Source organism: Brassica oleracea, chromosome C4 (genome assembly GCF_000695525.1).
Source record: "Brassica oleracea var. oleracea cultivar TO1000 chromosome C4, BOL, whole genome shotgun sequence".
Classification (NCBI taxonomy): domain Eukaryota; kingdom Viridiplantae; phylum Streptophyta; class Magnoliopsida; order Brassicales; family Brassicaceae; genus Brassica; species Brassica oleracea.
This window is the reverse complement of record NC_027751.1, coordinates 7,538,401-7,550,515: the sequence shown is the minus strand read 5'-3', so window position 1 is coordinate 7,550,515 and position 12,115 is coordinate 7,538,401. Positions and strand designations below refer to the sequence as shown.

Here is a 12,115-nt window from a genome sequence, read left to right as displayed (position 1 = left end):
AAATTCTAATCCAAGAATGGAATCAGGACCATGTGAAGTAAAAGCGGCGGTCCGGTGGTGTTGGATTGGAACTCTCGCGAGGCAATCAAGGGTTACGTTGGAGTTGTTCTCAGGAAAAATCGTCATCTTTCTGCGCGAAAAAGAAGAATATCAACAATGTGAAACAAAGGAAAGCTTTCTTGGAGAAAATGAATAGGTTGACAATTTCGAATTCTTCTAGTTGCTTTTTAGTGGTTCGTTATGGCCGAATTAATAACTTGTTGGAAAGCTCGTAATGGACACTAAAATATAGTACATTTTAACGTTAAATAACCTGAGCTGGTGCTGGGATCTTGGGTCTTCAAATTGATCAAGTATGCTGACAACGTTCTCATCAAAGACCCTCTGAAGGTTTTGGTTATATGCAGAGATATTAAGTTCGAACTTTACTTTCCTAACAAAATTTTTGACAAACTTGTGTAGAGAAGTCATTAGGATTGATTATGGAGAGGTAACTGGTTTCAAGCAAGGAAAGAAAATAAGTCAATAATGAAGATTTGGGAGCCAAGAAAGGAATGATAAGAGAATTTTGGTAAGATAGAGATATACTATTTCAATTCCTTAAAAAAAACCGTAGCAAATGTGTAAAAACATGTCACAATGGTAGAAAAGGTGAGTCGAGGAGGGGATGAGAGTTAAATGGAATTATTAGGGTTTAGAGCAAAAGCAATTGTCAGCGTCCACGATAATCAGAAGATTAGTACTCCTAGGGCTTCCGATACGGATGACGTGTAAGATTAAACTCTTGTTTGTTTCCATCTCATATCTAAGTTGTAGCTAGCCCCACTACAAGAAAAATGTATTTTCTTAGCGTAAGAAAAATGCTATTATACGTCATTGTTAGCATTATTGAAACCGCTATGTCTGCCCCAGTTATCTTAGATCTACCCCCTATTATAGCAATTTTCTAAATGCTACCGTTTATGAACGTTATGATAGCATTTGTTATTTCGCATTTATATTTTAGAATTATTATTATAAATTAATATATTTTAAACCAAAAATAATAATTTTTTTTTGGTCAACCAAATAAAAAATATTAATTAATTTCTAATACAATTAGTTTGAGAAAAAAAAATAGTTTATTATTAATATTTTGGTTTACAAATGAAATCGGTTATCAACACTGGTTTACACACTAACCCGGTTTAGAAATCTAAACCTAAAAGGGCTTAACCTAACAAAAAAATTAACCCTAATTTGTTTCTTCAGCCGCCATGAAACACAAGAGCAAAACCGTCTCCGTCGAGAGAGAGACGTTGCGGAGGAGAATAGCCGTCGTGGAGCAGACGAGGAGAATAGCCGTCGCGGAGCAGACGAGGAGAGGAACAGACGCGAAGAGGAGGCGTGACGGAGCAGAGGAAGAGAGGAGCCGTCGCGGAGCAAACGAGGAAAGGAGGCGTCAAGGAGCAGAGGAGGAGAGAGACGTCAAGGAAGAGAGGAGCCGTCACGAGCAGACGACGAGAGGGGGCGTGAAGGAGCAGATGAAGAGAAGCGTCACGAAGTAGTGGATAAGAGAGCCATCGCGGAGCAGAGGAGGAGAGAGTCGTCGCGGAGCAGAGGAGGAGAGAGTCATCCCGGAGTAGAGGCCTCGCCACTGGCGCTATCGGCGGCGGCTTCACTAGCTTTTCTCCATACGGTCGTTGGTTTGTTGCCAAGAAGAATGATAAGTTAGATACAGAGGAAGAGATTGTGAGACGGAGATGAAAGCGAGCTTCGTGAGAGAGAGAGAGGAAGAAGAACAAAAACAAAAGGAAAGAGATAGAGAAGAAGAGAGTGAGATGAAGACACGTATGAGGGAGAGGGGTAAAGAAACACAGTTTAACTAATTCTGGACCATTGGATTACAATTAATCAATGGCCAAAAATATTAATTCTAATTTTAAAGGATAGACCAATAAGAAAGAAGGACGAAGATCACAAGAGAGTGATTTTGGATCTTTGGATCAAAATCAATCAAAGGCCAAAAAAAGCTAAAAAAAACTAGTGTTAAGTATGAAGTATATTTTTTTACAAGGTTTGAAGTATGATGTTTAGGGTAAAGATTAATTTATATAATAAAGAGTATTTGAGTTTACTATTTATGATATAGAAATTTTGAGATTATTGTTTGAACATAATAAACTGTTATTTATGTTCAGATTTGGTGTTTAAGTTTCAAAATATTAGATTAATATTAAGATAATGAATTATGATTTAGATATAGAGTTTAGGGTTTGAAGCATGGTGTTAGAGAATATAATATTTGAAATTTGATTTATGAATTAAATATATGGGGTTTGGAGTTAGGTTAAGATTTGAGTTTATCTTTTGAAAATAATAAATTGATAGTTTATATTAAGGTTTGGTATTTAAGTTTGAAAATATTAGATTAATATTTAGATTATGATTTGGATATAGAGTTTAGGGTTTGAAGTGAAATGTCAAGGGTTGGTTTTAAGATTTTGAGATTAAATTTTGAAATAACTAAATTTTGAATTTTAATTTAAGATTTGGAACTAAAGTATGAACAATAGAGGTATTGAATACAATATGTTAGTGTTTATATTTATAAATTGGAGTATAATTAAAGATAGTGGATAGAGTTTAGGGTATAGAGTTTGACTAAGATTTAAAGTTTTTGTGTTTTGGAAGTGAAATATTAAGATTAAAAGGAATAACTTTGAGTCTAAGTTTACAATTTCAGGTTATTGTATGTAAATATTAGAGTTTTAAGGTTTATGTTTAGAGTTTATGATTTAAAACATGTTTAGGGTTTAAAATTACAAAGATTAAAAATTGAATTTTCACAGCAGTTCTTAAAACAATGCTATCATAATGTGCTATCGAAAAAGAGAAAACAATTACGTCTTGGTGCGTGTCTAAGTTTCACTTAAATATTGGCGGTATTAGTGATTTTTTCTTCCCGCTTACTGATTTTATACAACAGCATTAATTAACTGCTATTAATATAAATCCCTCAAAAAAATTAATTTTTCATAGCAGTTCGGAAAACAACACTATCATAATTTGCTATCAATACCACTTTTTTTTGTAGTGCCCTTGCGTAGGGCTGGGCACGAATACTCGTTACTTGCCTTATACCCGCTACTTGATCCGTACTCGCCTTGTTTTTTCAAGTACTCGTCGTTGCCAAGTCAAGTATCAAGTCGTTGAGTTTTGCTACTTGCAAGTACAAGACAAGTAATAAATATCACAAAAAAAGTTACGACTCGCCTTGATATTACTCGTTACTTGTTTTACGACTGAAAAAATGATAACTAAACCATAAAACCAAAGCTCTAAACATATATTTCTTTGTTGTAAGAAGTAAAAAGTACTTTCTTATTGAATTCTATCTTCTTTTTTTATATCAGGTGCAAATATTTAATTTAAAATAACTCTCGTGTTTTTACCTAGTCAAGTAAATAAAACAAACTTTGATAACCTTCTCTCGTAAAATATTATTTATCAAGTAATTATTAGAAACTTAGAAATATATCCAAGTAATTAATAAATACTTGTAAGTATCAAGTAATCGAACAAGACAAGTAACTTGCAAGTAACATATTTTTGGACAAGTACTCGAAATAACAAGTACTCGTTTCCGACAAGTCAAGTACTCGTTTTCGACAAATCAAGTACACGTCCAATTCATTACTCAGTCAAGGCAAACCAATTATCAAATATACGTAAAAAAACAAGTACCCGCCTTGCGCCCACCCCTACCCTTGCGATGCCTTGTGCTACAGTTAGCTATTGCTCTCTCACTTTTCATATCTACGATTTGTTCCAGGTCTGAAAAGCCAGAAGCCAGTATCGATTATTCAACTCTTATACCTTCCCTCAACGAAGCATTGGTAAGTTGTATGCATGCGTTGTTTCATTCTGAAAAAAAAAAAAAAAAAACTCAATTTTTTTTTTCTTTATTTTGTAAATAGCTGGAGGCTTGTGGCGCTTTCTCGGCAGATCTTTTGCTAGTGAGATATCTCCAGCGCTTGGAGTCTATATTTACTGGCGTACCAATCCCATGCGATGTTCTTTTCACGGATCCTCTTTCCTCCGAGCTCAATGTGAGCTATTTTTTTCTTCTTAATCCAAAAAAGAAGCATATTTTAGATTTAGATTTTTATGTTTATGTTTATTTTTTTGATAAAACAGGTGCTATCTCATATTCGTGATCCTTTTCTCAGTTCCTTACACCAATGGACCAAGAAAAAACTATCTATGAACTCATTCTCTCGCGTTGTAGGGTGGTCGTTTATTCATTTTCTCGATCCTCAGTGTCCCCGTTCCATACATTTTCATAACATTTCTGATGTAAGTTTCTGAAACCCTTTATCACTACCTACCTATGATCCGCGACCTAACTGCATTCATTATATATATATGCTTTGTTAGGTGACGATATTTGCTGCATTAACACTGTCACTACGTAGCGACCCTCTTTCTTTGGTTGTCCGATTGCCTCTTATGCGGAATAGGCATCTTTACTATCAAAAAAGGGCGTGGATCCTATCCCCCTTACAATTTGGATGGTAAATCAGGCCTCCCAGTCTAGTGTACATGCAGGACTGAAAGCATAACTTGTTACCACTACTACTAGTCGATAATTGCCAGAAGACTCATCAGTGGACGGAACTCATCACTACAAGAAAACAGCGGCATACTGAGGGAAAAAATCGTCGGTATGTCGTCGGAATAGCGTTATTCCGACGACATACCGACGAAAAAAATCCTCGGAATATTCCGAGGAAATACCGAGGAACTAGTGTTTGGGGTTTCAAAATCTCGAATGTTTTTTTATAAACGGATCGATCGATGTATTTATGTCCAAAAACGCATCGATCGATCACGATGATGGACCAAAGCGTAACAATGTGATGGATCGATGGGTATATGTCCAAAAACGCATCGATCGATCACGATGATGGACCAAAGCGTAACAATGTGATGGATCGATGGGTATATGTCCAAAAACGCATCGATCGATCACGATGATGGACCAAAGCGTAACAATGTGATGGATCGATGGGTATATGTCCAAAAACGCATCGATCGATCACGATGATGGACCAAAGCGTAACAATGTGATGGATCGATGGGTATATGTCCAAAAACGCATCGATCGATCACGATGATGGACCAAAGCGTAACAATGTGATGGATCGATGGGTATATGTCCAAAAACGCATCGATCGATCACGATGATGGACCAAAGCGTAACAATGTGATGGATCGATGGGTATATGTCCAAAAACGCATCGATCGATCACGATGATGGACCAAAGCGTAACAATGTGATGGATCGATGGGTATATGTCCAAAAACGCATCGATCGATCACGATGATGGACCAAAGCGTAACAATGTGATGGATCGATGGGTATATGTCCAAAAACGCATCGATCGATCACGATGATGGACCAAAGCGTAACAATGTGATGGATCGATGGGTATATGTCCAAAAACGCATCGATCGATCACGATGATGGACCAAAGCGTAACAATGTGATGGATCGATGGGTATATGTCCAAAAACGCATCGATCGATCACGATGATGGACCAAAGCGTAACAATGTGATGGATCGATGGGTATATGTCCAAAAACGCATCGATCGATCACGATGATGGACCAAAGCGTAACAATGTGATGGATCGATGGGTATATGTCCAAAAACGCATCGATCGATCACGATGATGGACCAAAGCGTAACAATGTGATGGATCGATGGGTATATGTCCAAAAACGCATCGATCGATCACGATGATGGACCAAAGCGTAACAATGTGATGGATCGATGGGTATATGTCCAAAAACGCATCGATCGATCACGATGATGGACCAAAGCGTAACAATGTGATGGATCGATGGGTATATGTCCAAAAACGCATCGATCGATCACGATGATGGACCAAAGCGTAACAATGTGATGGATCGATGGGTATATGTCCAAAAACGCATCGATCGATCACGATGATGGACCAAAGCGTAACAATGTGATGGATCGATGGGTATATGTCCAAAAACGCATCGATCGATCACGATGATGGACCAAAGCGTAACAATGTGATGGATCGATGGGTATATGTCCAAAAACGCATCGATCGATCACGATGATGGACCAAAGCGTAACAATGTGATGGATCGATGGGTATATGTCCAAAAACGCATCGATCGATCACGATGATGGACCAAAGCGTAACAATGTGATGGATCGATGGGTATATGTCCAAAAACGCATCGATCGATCACGATGATGGACCAAAGCGTAACAATGTGATGGATCGATGGGTATATGTCCAAAAACGCATCGATCGATCACGATGATGGACCAAAGCGTAACAATGTGATGGATCGATGGGTATATGTCCAAAAACGCATCGATCGATCACGATGATGGACCAAAGCGTAACAATGTGATGGATCGATGGGTATATGTCCAAAAACGCATCGATCGATCACGATGATGGACCAAAGCGTAACAATGTGATGGATCGATGGGTATATGTCCAAAAACGCATCGATCGATCACGATGATGGACCAAAGCGTAACAATGTGATGGATCGATGGGTATATGTCCAAAAACGCATCGATCGATCACGATGATGGACCAAAGCGTAACAATGTGATGGATCGATGGGTATATGTCCAAAAACGCATCGATCGATCACGATGATGGACCAAAGCGTAACAATGTGATCGATCGATGAGATTATCCCATCGATCGATCAAGGATATCAAGTGTTCCTCGGAATTTCCTCGGAATATTCCGAGGAAATTCCGAGGATTTCATTTTCCGTCAGAATACCGATGTTTTCTTGTAGTGCATCCTGGATATTGTCGAGAAGTTAGTACTCAGAAAGTGTTTTCTTTGTTCCCTTTTGCTATTTTGTATATACTACAATCATCTCAATGCATTTTTTTTTAAACAGAATTTTGGCGAAACCAGGGACTCTGGAAGAACTTGTAGGAAGTCCTTCTTGGGAGTCCCACGTTGTGATTCCTATTACTTCACTTAAGACCATGCTGCGGGTTAGATTCCCTGCTACCGAAGAAGAGGTAGGTTGTTGTATTGGAATTTTTATTATATAAAACAAAAAAAACTTTGAGAGGATGATTCTGATCAACAAGCTTCGTGCACACACACATGATACAACGAGGAGGTTTATGGAAATTTATCACTCGTTGAAGCAAGTAGCTCTTGCCGGTGCACAACTACGCATGGATCGCTTTGAGCGGTTATTCACTGATTCTTTGAGATTAGCTGGAGAATGTATTAATTATTATATATTTATTCGTAACAAACAAAACACCACCTTTGAATCAATCAAATCAATCAATCATTGAGCTGTTTGTTGTTTGCAGAAAATCCTGGTGTAGCCAGGGAAGCTATAGCAATCGCTATCTGGTATCTGAGGACCAATATATAAAAAGGATGTCGGCTTCCAGCACTGGCACAGTCGCTTAGAAAAAGAAATGAAAGCTAGTCTTGATCTTCTCAGGACACTTGTAGAGGAGGAATATCAGCATTCCCCCAAACCACTACCATCAACCCATGCAAAGGACAGATTCATTCAGCAGTTATTCATCGTTTCTTTGAAACTAGCTGGAATAAAAGGTATTACTTACTTAGTAACAAAAACAAAAACCCCTGATTCTTAAGAGTTTGTTACTACTAATATAATGCAGGAGATCCTGTTGTGGCCAAGGAAGCTGCAACAATCGCTTTGCATTTTCTGACCGAAAATGATGATGTTTGCTGGAAGTGTTGGCGCTATGTCAGTAAAAAGAATCCACATGCTAGTGTTTTTCTTCTTCAAACGCTTGTACACCAATGGACTAATGATCATTACCTCAAGCAGCAGCTGTCATCATCAACAACCGATGCAATGAAACAATTCATTCAACAGTTGTTCATGGTTTCTTTGACATTATTAGCTTGGAGAAGGAATACCTGTTGTTGTAGCCAAGGATGCTAGAAAAATCGCTATTTGGTGTCTGATGGAAAATGTTGATTGCTGGAGGCACTGGGATAATCTTTATAAGATGAATGTAAAAGTTGGTGTTGCTCTTCTCAAGACGCTTGTAGACGAGTGCAAGGATCATTCCTTTAAACTACCGTCATCACCCGAGTGATGCTGTCATTCTCGGTCACGCTATGAAGAGCTTCAGGCTAAAGGTAATGCCTATTAGTCTTCTAACTTCACCCTCGGTTTCATCTCTGACCTCTTTAACTTGTGCATTTGTTTTTCTCAGAACAAAAAAGGCATCAGTGAAAAAGGAGAGAAAGCTTCTCTTTACAAAGAAGCTGACAAGTACTACAAAGTGATATCCAGGAAACTCAGTAGCCACCAAGGCACATGCACTATTACTGCTGTAGTTCTATTTACTGCACTAACCACTGCTGCACTTGTTCTGTTCTGTCTGAGCGTGTGTTTGGTTATTTGAAGTAGAGGTAACTCTCTTGAGGGTTTAGTGTTTTATAAGTGAGAATTTGAGTACTAACCAAGTAGTGAGATCATTGAATTTTGGACCACGATTAGTTAGTCACATTCGAGTACTAACCAACCAGATTTAAAATTCAAACAGAAATAGTTACTGGGGAAGGATTGTAATAAATCTAGTGACATAACACTTGTCATAACCTCTTAAGATTTTATGATGTTGAAACAGAGAATCACTTTCTTGTTGACAAAGGAACAACTCTAACACATAAAAGCATCAAAGTAAAAGATAATTTTATTATCTCATTCCTCAAAAGGACAAAACAAACCAACCTACCAACACCGTCTTCATCTGCTACTGCTTGTTTGTTTGTTCAGAGAGGGCAACTCGGGTTCCTCATCAATGTCCGTAATCTCCCGCTCACTTTTGGCACTTTAGGTTGTGCTCTCGTCTTCAAACTCTCAAAATACTGCAACCATACAAACCAACGATGATTGTAACGCTTCTCGGACACACCATATTAGTTCCAAGAAATGGTAATAGCTATTACCTGTTGCTTCCTCTTCCTCTCCAACTCTCCCTGTTTAAACAAAACCAAAAGAAAGACCAAATTGTCACAAGAAGGAATAAAGTCTTTCAACAAAATCAAGATCAATTAATACCAATGCATGTTTTAGCTGAGCGTTCTCTTCTTTCAACTGGTTCAGTTCTGCTTCTAACTCCACCGTATATGCCTTCATAACAATCATAACAACACATTAGCTGTTTATGCTACAGACAATAAACATTTATATTCATCAAATGAATGATTACAATAGTAACCTGCTTTCTTGCTCTAGACCTGGCAGCAGACTCACGGTTCTTGATCATCCTCCTCTGCCTTCTCTCCACTACTTTCTCCACTGGACCATCCACTACTCTCTTCCTTCCCCTTAACCCTCCCATATCAACTCCATACTGACCTCCTATGTTATCCACTTGCCCATGTCCTAGCCCATCGGACGACACCGGGCTTAACGGTCCGACCATCCCCATTTGCTGTCCACCCGCTCCAAACCCGCCACCACCCCCATAGCAAACACCTTGCTGAACCGGTGGTGCTTGCTGATACCCTCCTCCTCCTCCTCCTGCCCTTTTACCATAATCACCTACACCCACCGAGAAAGAAGGATCACCGCCTCCTGGAAACACGCCGTAAAGCTGTTGCTGCTGGGTGGATGCCGGTATAACACTAGTCGGGGTCGGGTTTAACATAGGTTTAGGGTTAGTGGGGTGCTCTCTAACCACACCAGCCTTCACTAAGAAATCCTCAAGTGTCATCTCCCCAAACGTTGGTTGCCTAGCCGCACTCTCACCAACGCCGTTATTAGCAATGTTTTGACCGTTACTACTACTAGTACTACGTCCGTTGTTGTTGTCTCCACCACCTCTATGTATCTCAGACCAAACCTCTTCAACAGTCTTCCTACAAAGAGGAGCTGGAAGTGTCAACGAGCCTTGTCGTGGAAGACTCGGCTGCTTAGCTATCCCTATCCCTGGCTTCTTATTAACCCCTTGGTTACCTGAAGAACCACCACCACCACCACCAAAGACGCCGCTCTCGGTTCCACCATTGTTGAAACCGTTATGACTCGGTGGAACGGGATGTGAAGCTGCGGCTGCTTGTTGATTGTTGTTGTTATTCTCCTCAGCGTTCCAAATAGAGACGAGGAACTCGTCCATGTTCATGGACCCGAAGTTCTTGCCGTTCTCGCAGAGAGCGTGTTGGAACTCGTCGAGTGTCAATGAGTAGATGGAGGATTGTCTTCCCAACGAAGAAAACGGATGATTCTCTCCTCCTCCTCCTCCTCCATTTTGTCTTGCTTGGGCCGTCGATGTTTCTACTTCTCGTTCAGACATCATCTCTGTTTCTCTGCCTACCATCTACCAGCTGCAGACAAAGAACGTCAAGATTACGTCATTTGGATATTACAATCTTTTTATGCTATATTAATCCTCAAAGGACCACAATTTAATGAAAAAGTTAAAAAAATTAATTTCCTGAGATATTTGTTTTAAGTTTTGAATGGGTAAATCTAGTAAAGTAGTGGGGATTTTATACAGATGCGAATCACTTCAATGTTGCATGAAAAAATGGGATTTAAAAAAGAATCTCTATGGTAGTGAAGACGGTCCACGTGAAATAAAGAAGAACGGTCTACATCTTGACAGCGACAAGCGACTACTAAATTTAGCAATAAACAAACTAATAATTTCTCATCTCAATAAAGGTTCCGTTTCCGAAAGAGGAAAATATACCCCCACATCATTAAGCCAACTTATCAACAAGACAACACATATATTTTAAAAAAAAACAAGACAACACATATGTTTTGGTTTATTTGTTTTAAAACGTTGATATTAGTTTAGAGCTTAATCTAATATAATCCTAAAAATAAAACAATTATTACTGAGTGTGAGTACCAATATCTTTCATGTTTATCCACTTTATAAAAAAAAAATATATATTATTTATTCGCAGAGAAGAACCGTAAAGCAAACAAACACATAAAACAGCCTTATGTATATAATATATTAAATCAAAGATATTTAGCTAAAATTAGCTAAAATTAATTAAATAATTACTTTCTAAAAACAATTTTAAATCCAAGACATATTCCTAAAGTTTAATCCAAGACATATTCCTCAAGATCTTGAGGACAAAAATAATTATAGAAACTGAAAGAGAACCTGAAAATTAAATCTGTCTCCCAAAAGCGGTGGCTCAGTGTTCCTCCACCACCGGAAAAAGTTGAGAAAATACTTTTTTTTTGTTTCTTGGAGGTTCTCCTCCTTCACATAGATTCAAAGACTTCAGAGATTTTTTTTACCGAGAAACTTGTGTTTTGGTGTTGTAAAGTGGAGAGAGAGAGAGAGATAAAATGTTGAGGGAAGCGGTAAAAGAGGTTAGCTGATATTTATATTCACCGTGAGTAAGGGTGGCGCGTGGGACCTACGACAGTGGCGTGAAGTGAAACATCTTTTGTCTAAAGTTATCTCTTTGACCAATGAGATTTCAAAGAAATGGAAAAATAGAGAAGTCCAGGTCCAGGCCCAAGATCAGAGGCAAAGAATCGGTTCGGCTACGTCGACACGTATGATACACGTGTTGTCTTACTGTTTCTTGGAGTGTCTTCCGTAGAGCATGACACGTGTGACTCTCTGCTACAAGATGTTAATTTACGTCAAAACTCTCTCTGGATTCTTTTGTCAGCATAGCACGTGAGGAAACTGGATTACGAGTTAAGAAACTGATATAAAAGTATATATCGAACAACACGTATAAGAGCTTAACAAAAAAAAAAACATCTTTCCATTTCGACCATCCGCTTCCAAGCGCACATGAACTATCTGTTCAGAAATAGATAAAAATATTTGGAAAAAGAAATCCGACCTGCCGGAATCGAACCAGCGACCTAAAGATTACAGCAACTACTACAGTCTTCCGCTCTACCAACTGAGCTAAGGTCGGATGTTAATATTGTTTCCTATTATGTTATATATATACTTTTACGTAGTTCAGTCTGGGCCTTTGTAGTGAACAACTACATTCTATGCCCTTAACAGTACAAACAAAAATCAAGAAACAAGGTCCAATTCGTTTTGGG

At 38.6% G+C, this 12,115-nt stretch overlaps 2 protein-coding genes and 1 non-coding gene across 3 annotated transcripts; 1 reads left to right on the top strand and 2 right to left on the bottom strand.

The window, feature by feature from the left end:
* The first annotated feature begins 1,256 nt into the window (after positions 1-1,256).
* On the top strand, positions 1,257-4,560 carry LOC106337998. The gene is made up of 5 exons (XM_013777078.1): positions 1,257-1,535; positions 3,771-3,878; positions 3,960-4,091; positions 4,180-4,338; positions 4,420-4,560. Exons 1-5 carry the CDS (start codon positions 1,257-1,259, stop codon positions 4,558-4,560), a joined length of 819 nt encoding a protein of 272 aa, XP_013632532.1.
* A 4,106-nt stretch (positions 4,561-8,666) lies between these two features.
* On the bottom strand, positions 8,667-11,394 carry LOC106337498 (protein ABSCISIC ACID-INSENSITIVE 5). Its single transcript, XM_013776608.1, has 5 exons — positions 11,199-11,394; positions 9,291-10,398; positions 9,131-9,202; positions 9,019-9,048; positions 8,667-8,937 (listed from the first exon to the last, which is right to left on the bottom strand). Exons 2-5 carry the CDS (start codon positions 10,389-10,391, stop codon positions 8,842-8,844), a joined length of 1,299 nt encoding a protein of 432 aa, XP_013632062.1. The 5' UTR covers positions 10,392-10,398; positions 11,199-11,394; the 3' UTR covers positions 8,667-8,841.
* A 501-nt stretch (positions 11,395-11,895) lies between these two features.
* Positions 11,896-11,979, bottom strand: TRNAY-GUA. The gene is given in 2 exon segments: positions 11,896-11,931; positions 11,943-11,979. It is a non-coding gene; the product is annotated as a tRNA-Tyr (tRNA).
* Positions 11,980-12,115: the final 136 nt, after the last annotated feature.

What these genes read in the sequence shown, in the direction of transcription:
- LOC106337998 (XM_013777078.1), top strand. Translation starts at nt 1,257, where the DNA reads ATGAAACACAAGAGCAAAACCGTCTCCGTCGAGAGAGAGACGTTGCGG. An exon ending in AGGAGCAGATGAAGAGAAGC is followed by an intron (nt 1,536 to 3,770) that starts GTCACGAAGTAG and finishes CTTGTGCTACAG; the next exon opens with TTAGCTATTGCTCTCTCACT. An exon ending in CTTCCCTCAACGAAGCATTG is followed by an intron (nt 3,879 to 3,959) that starts GTAAGTTGTATG and finishes TTTTGTAAATAG; the next exon opens with CTGGAGGCTTGTGGCGCTTT.
- LOC106337498 (XM_013776608.1), bottom strand. Translation starts at nt 10,391, where the DNA reads ATGGTAGGCAGAGAAACAGAGATGATGTCTGAACGAGAAGTAGAAACA. An exon ending in CTCAGCTAAAACATGCATTG is followed by an intron (nt 9,049 to 9,130) that starts GTATTAATTGAT and finishes TTGTTTAAACAG; the next exon opens with GGAGAGTTGGAGAGGAAGAG. An exon ending in AGAGGAAGAGGAAGCAACAG is followed by an intron (nt 8,938 to 9,018) that starts GTAATAGCTATT and finishes GTATGGTTGCAG; the next exon opens with TATTTTGAGAGTTTGAAGAC.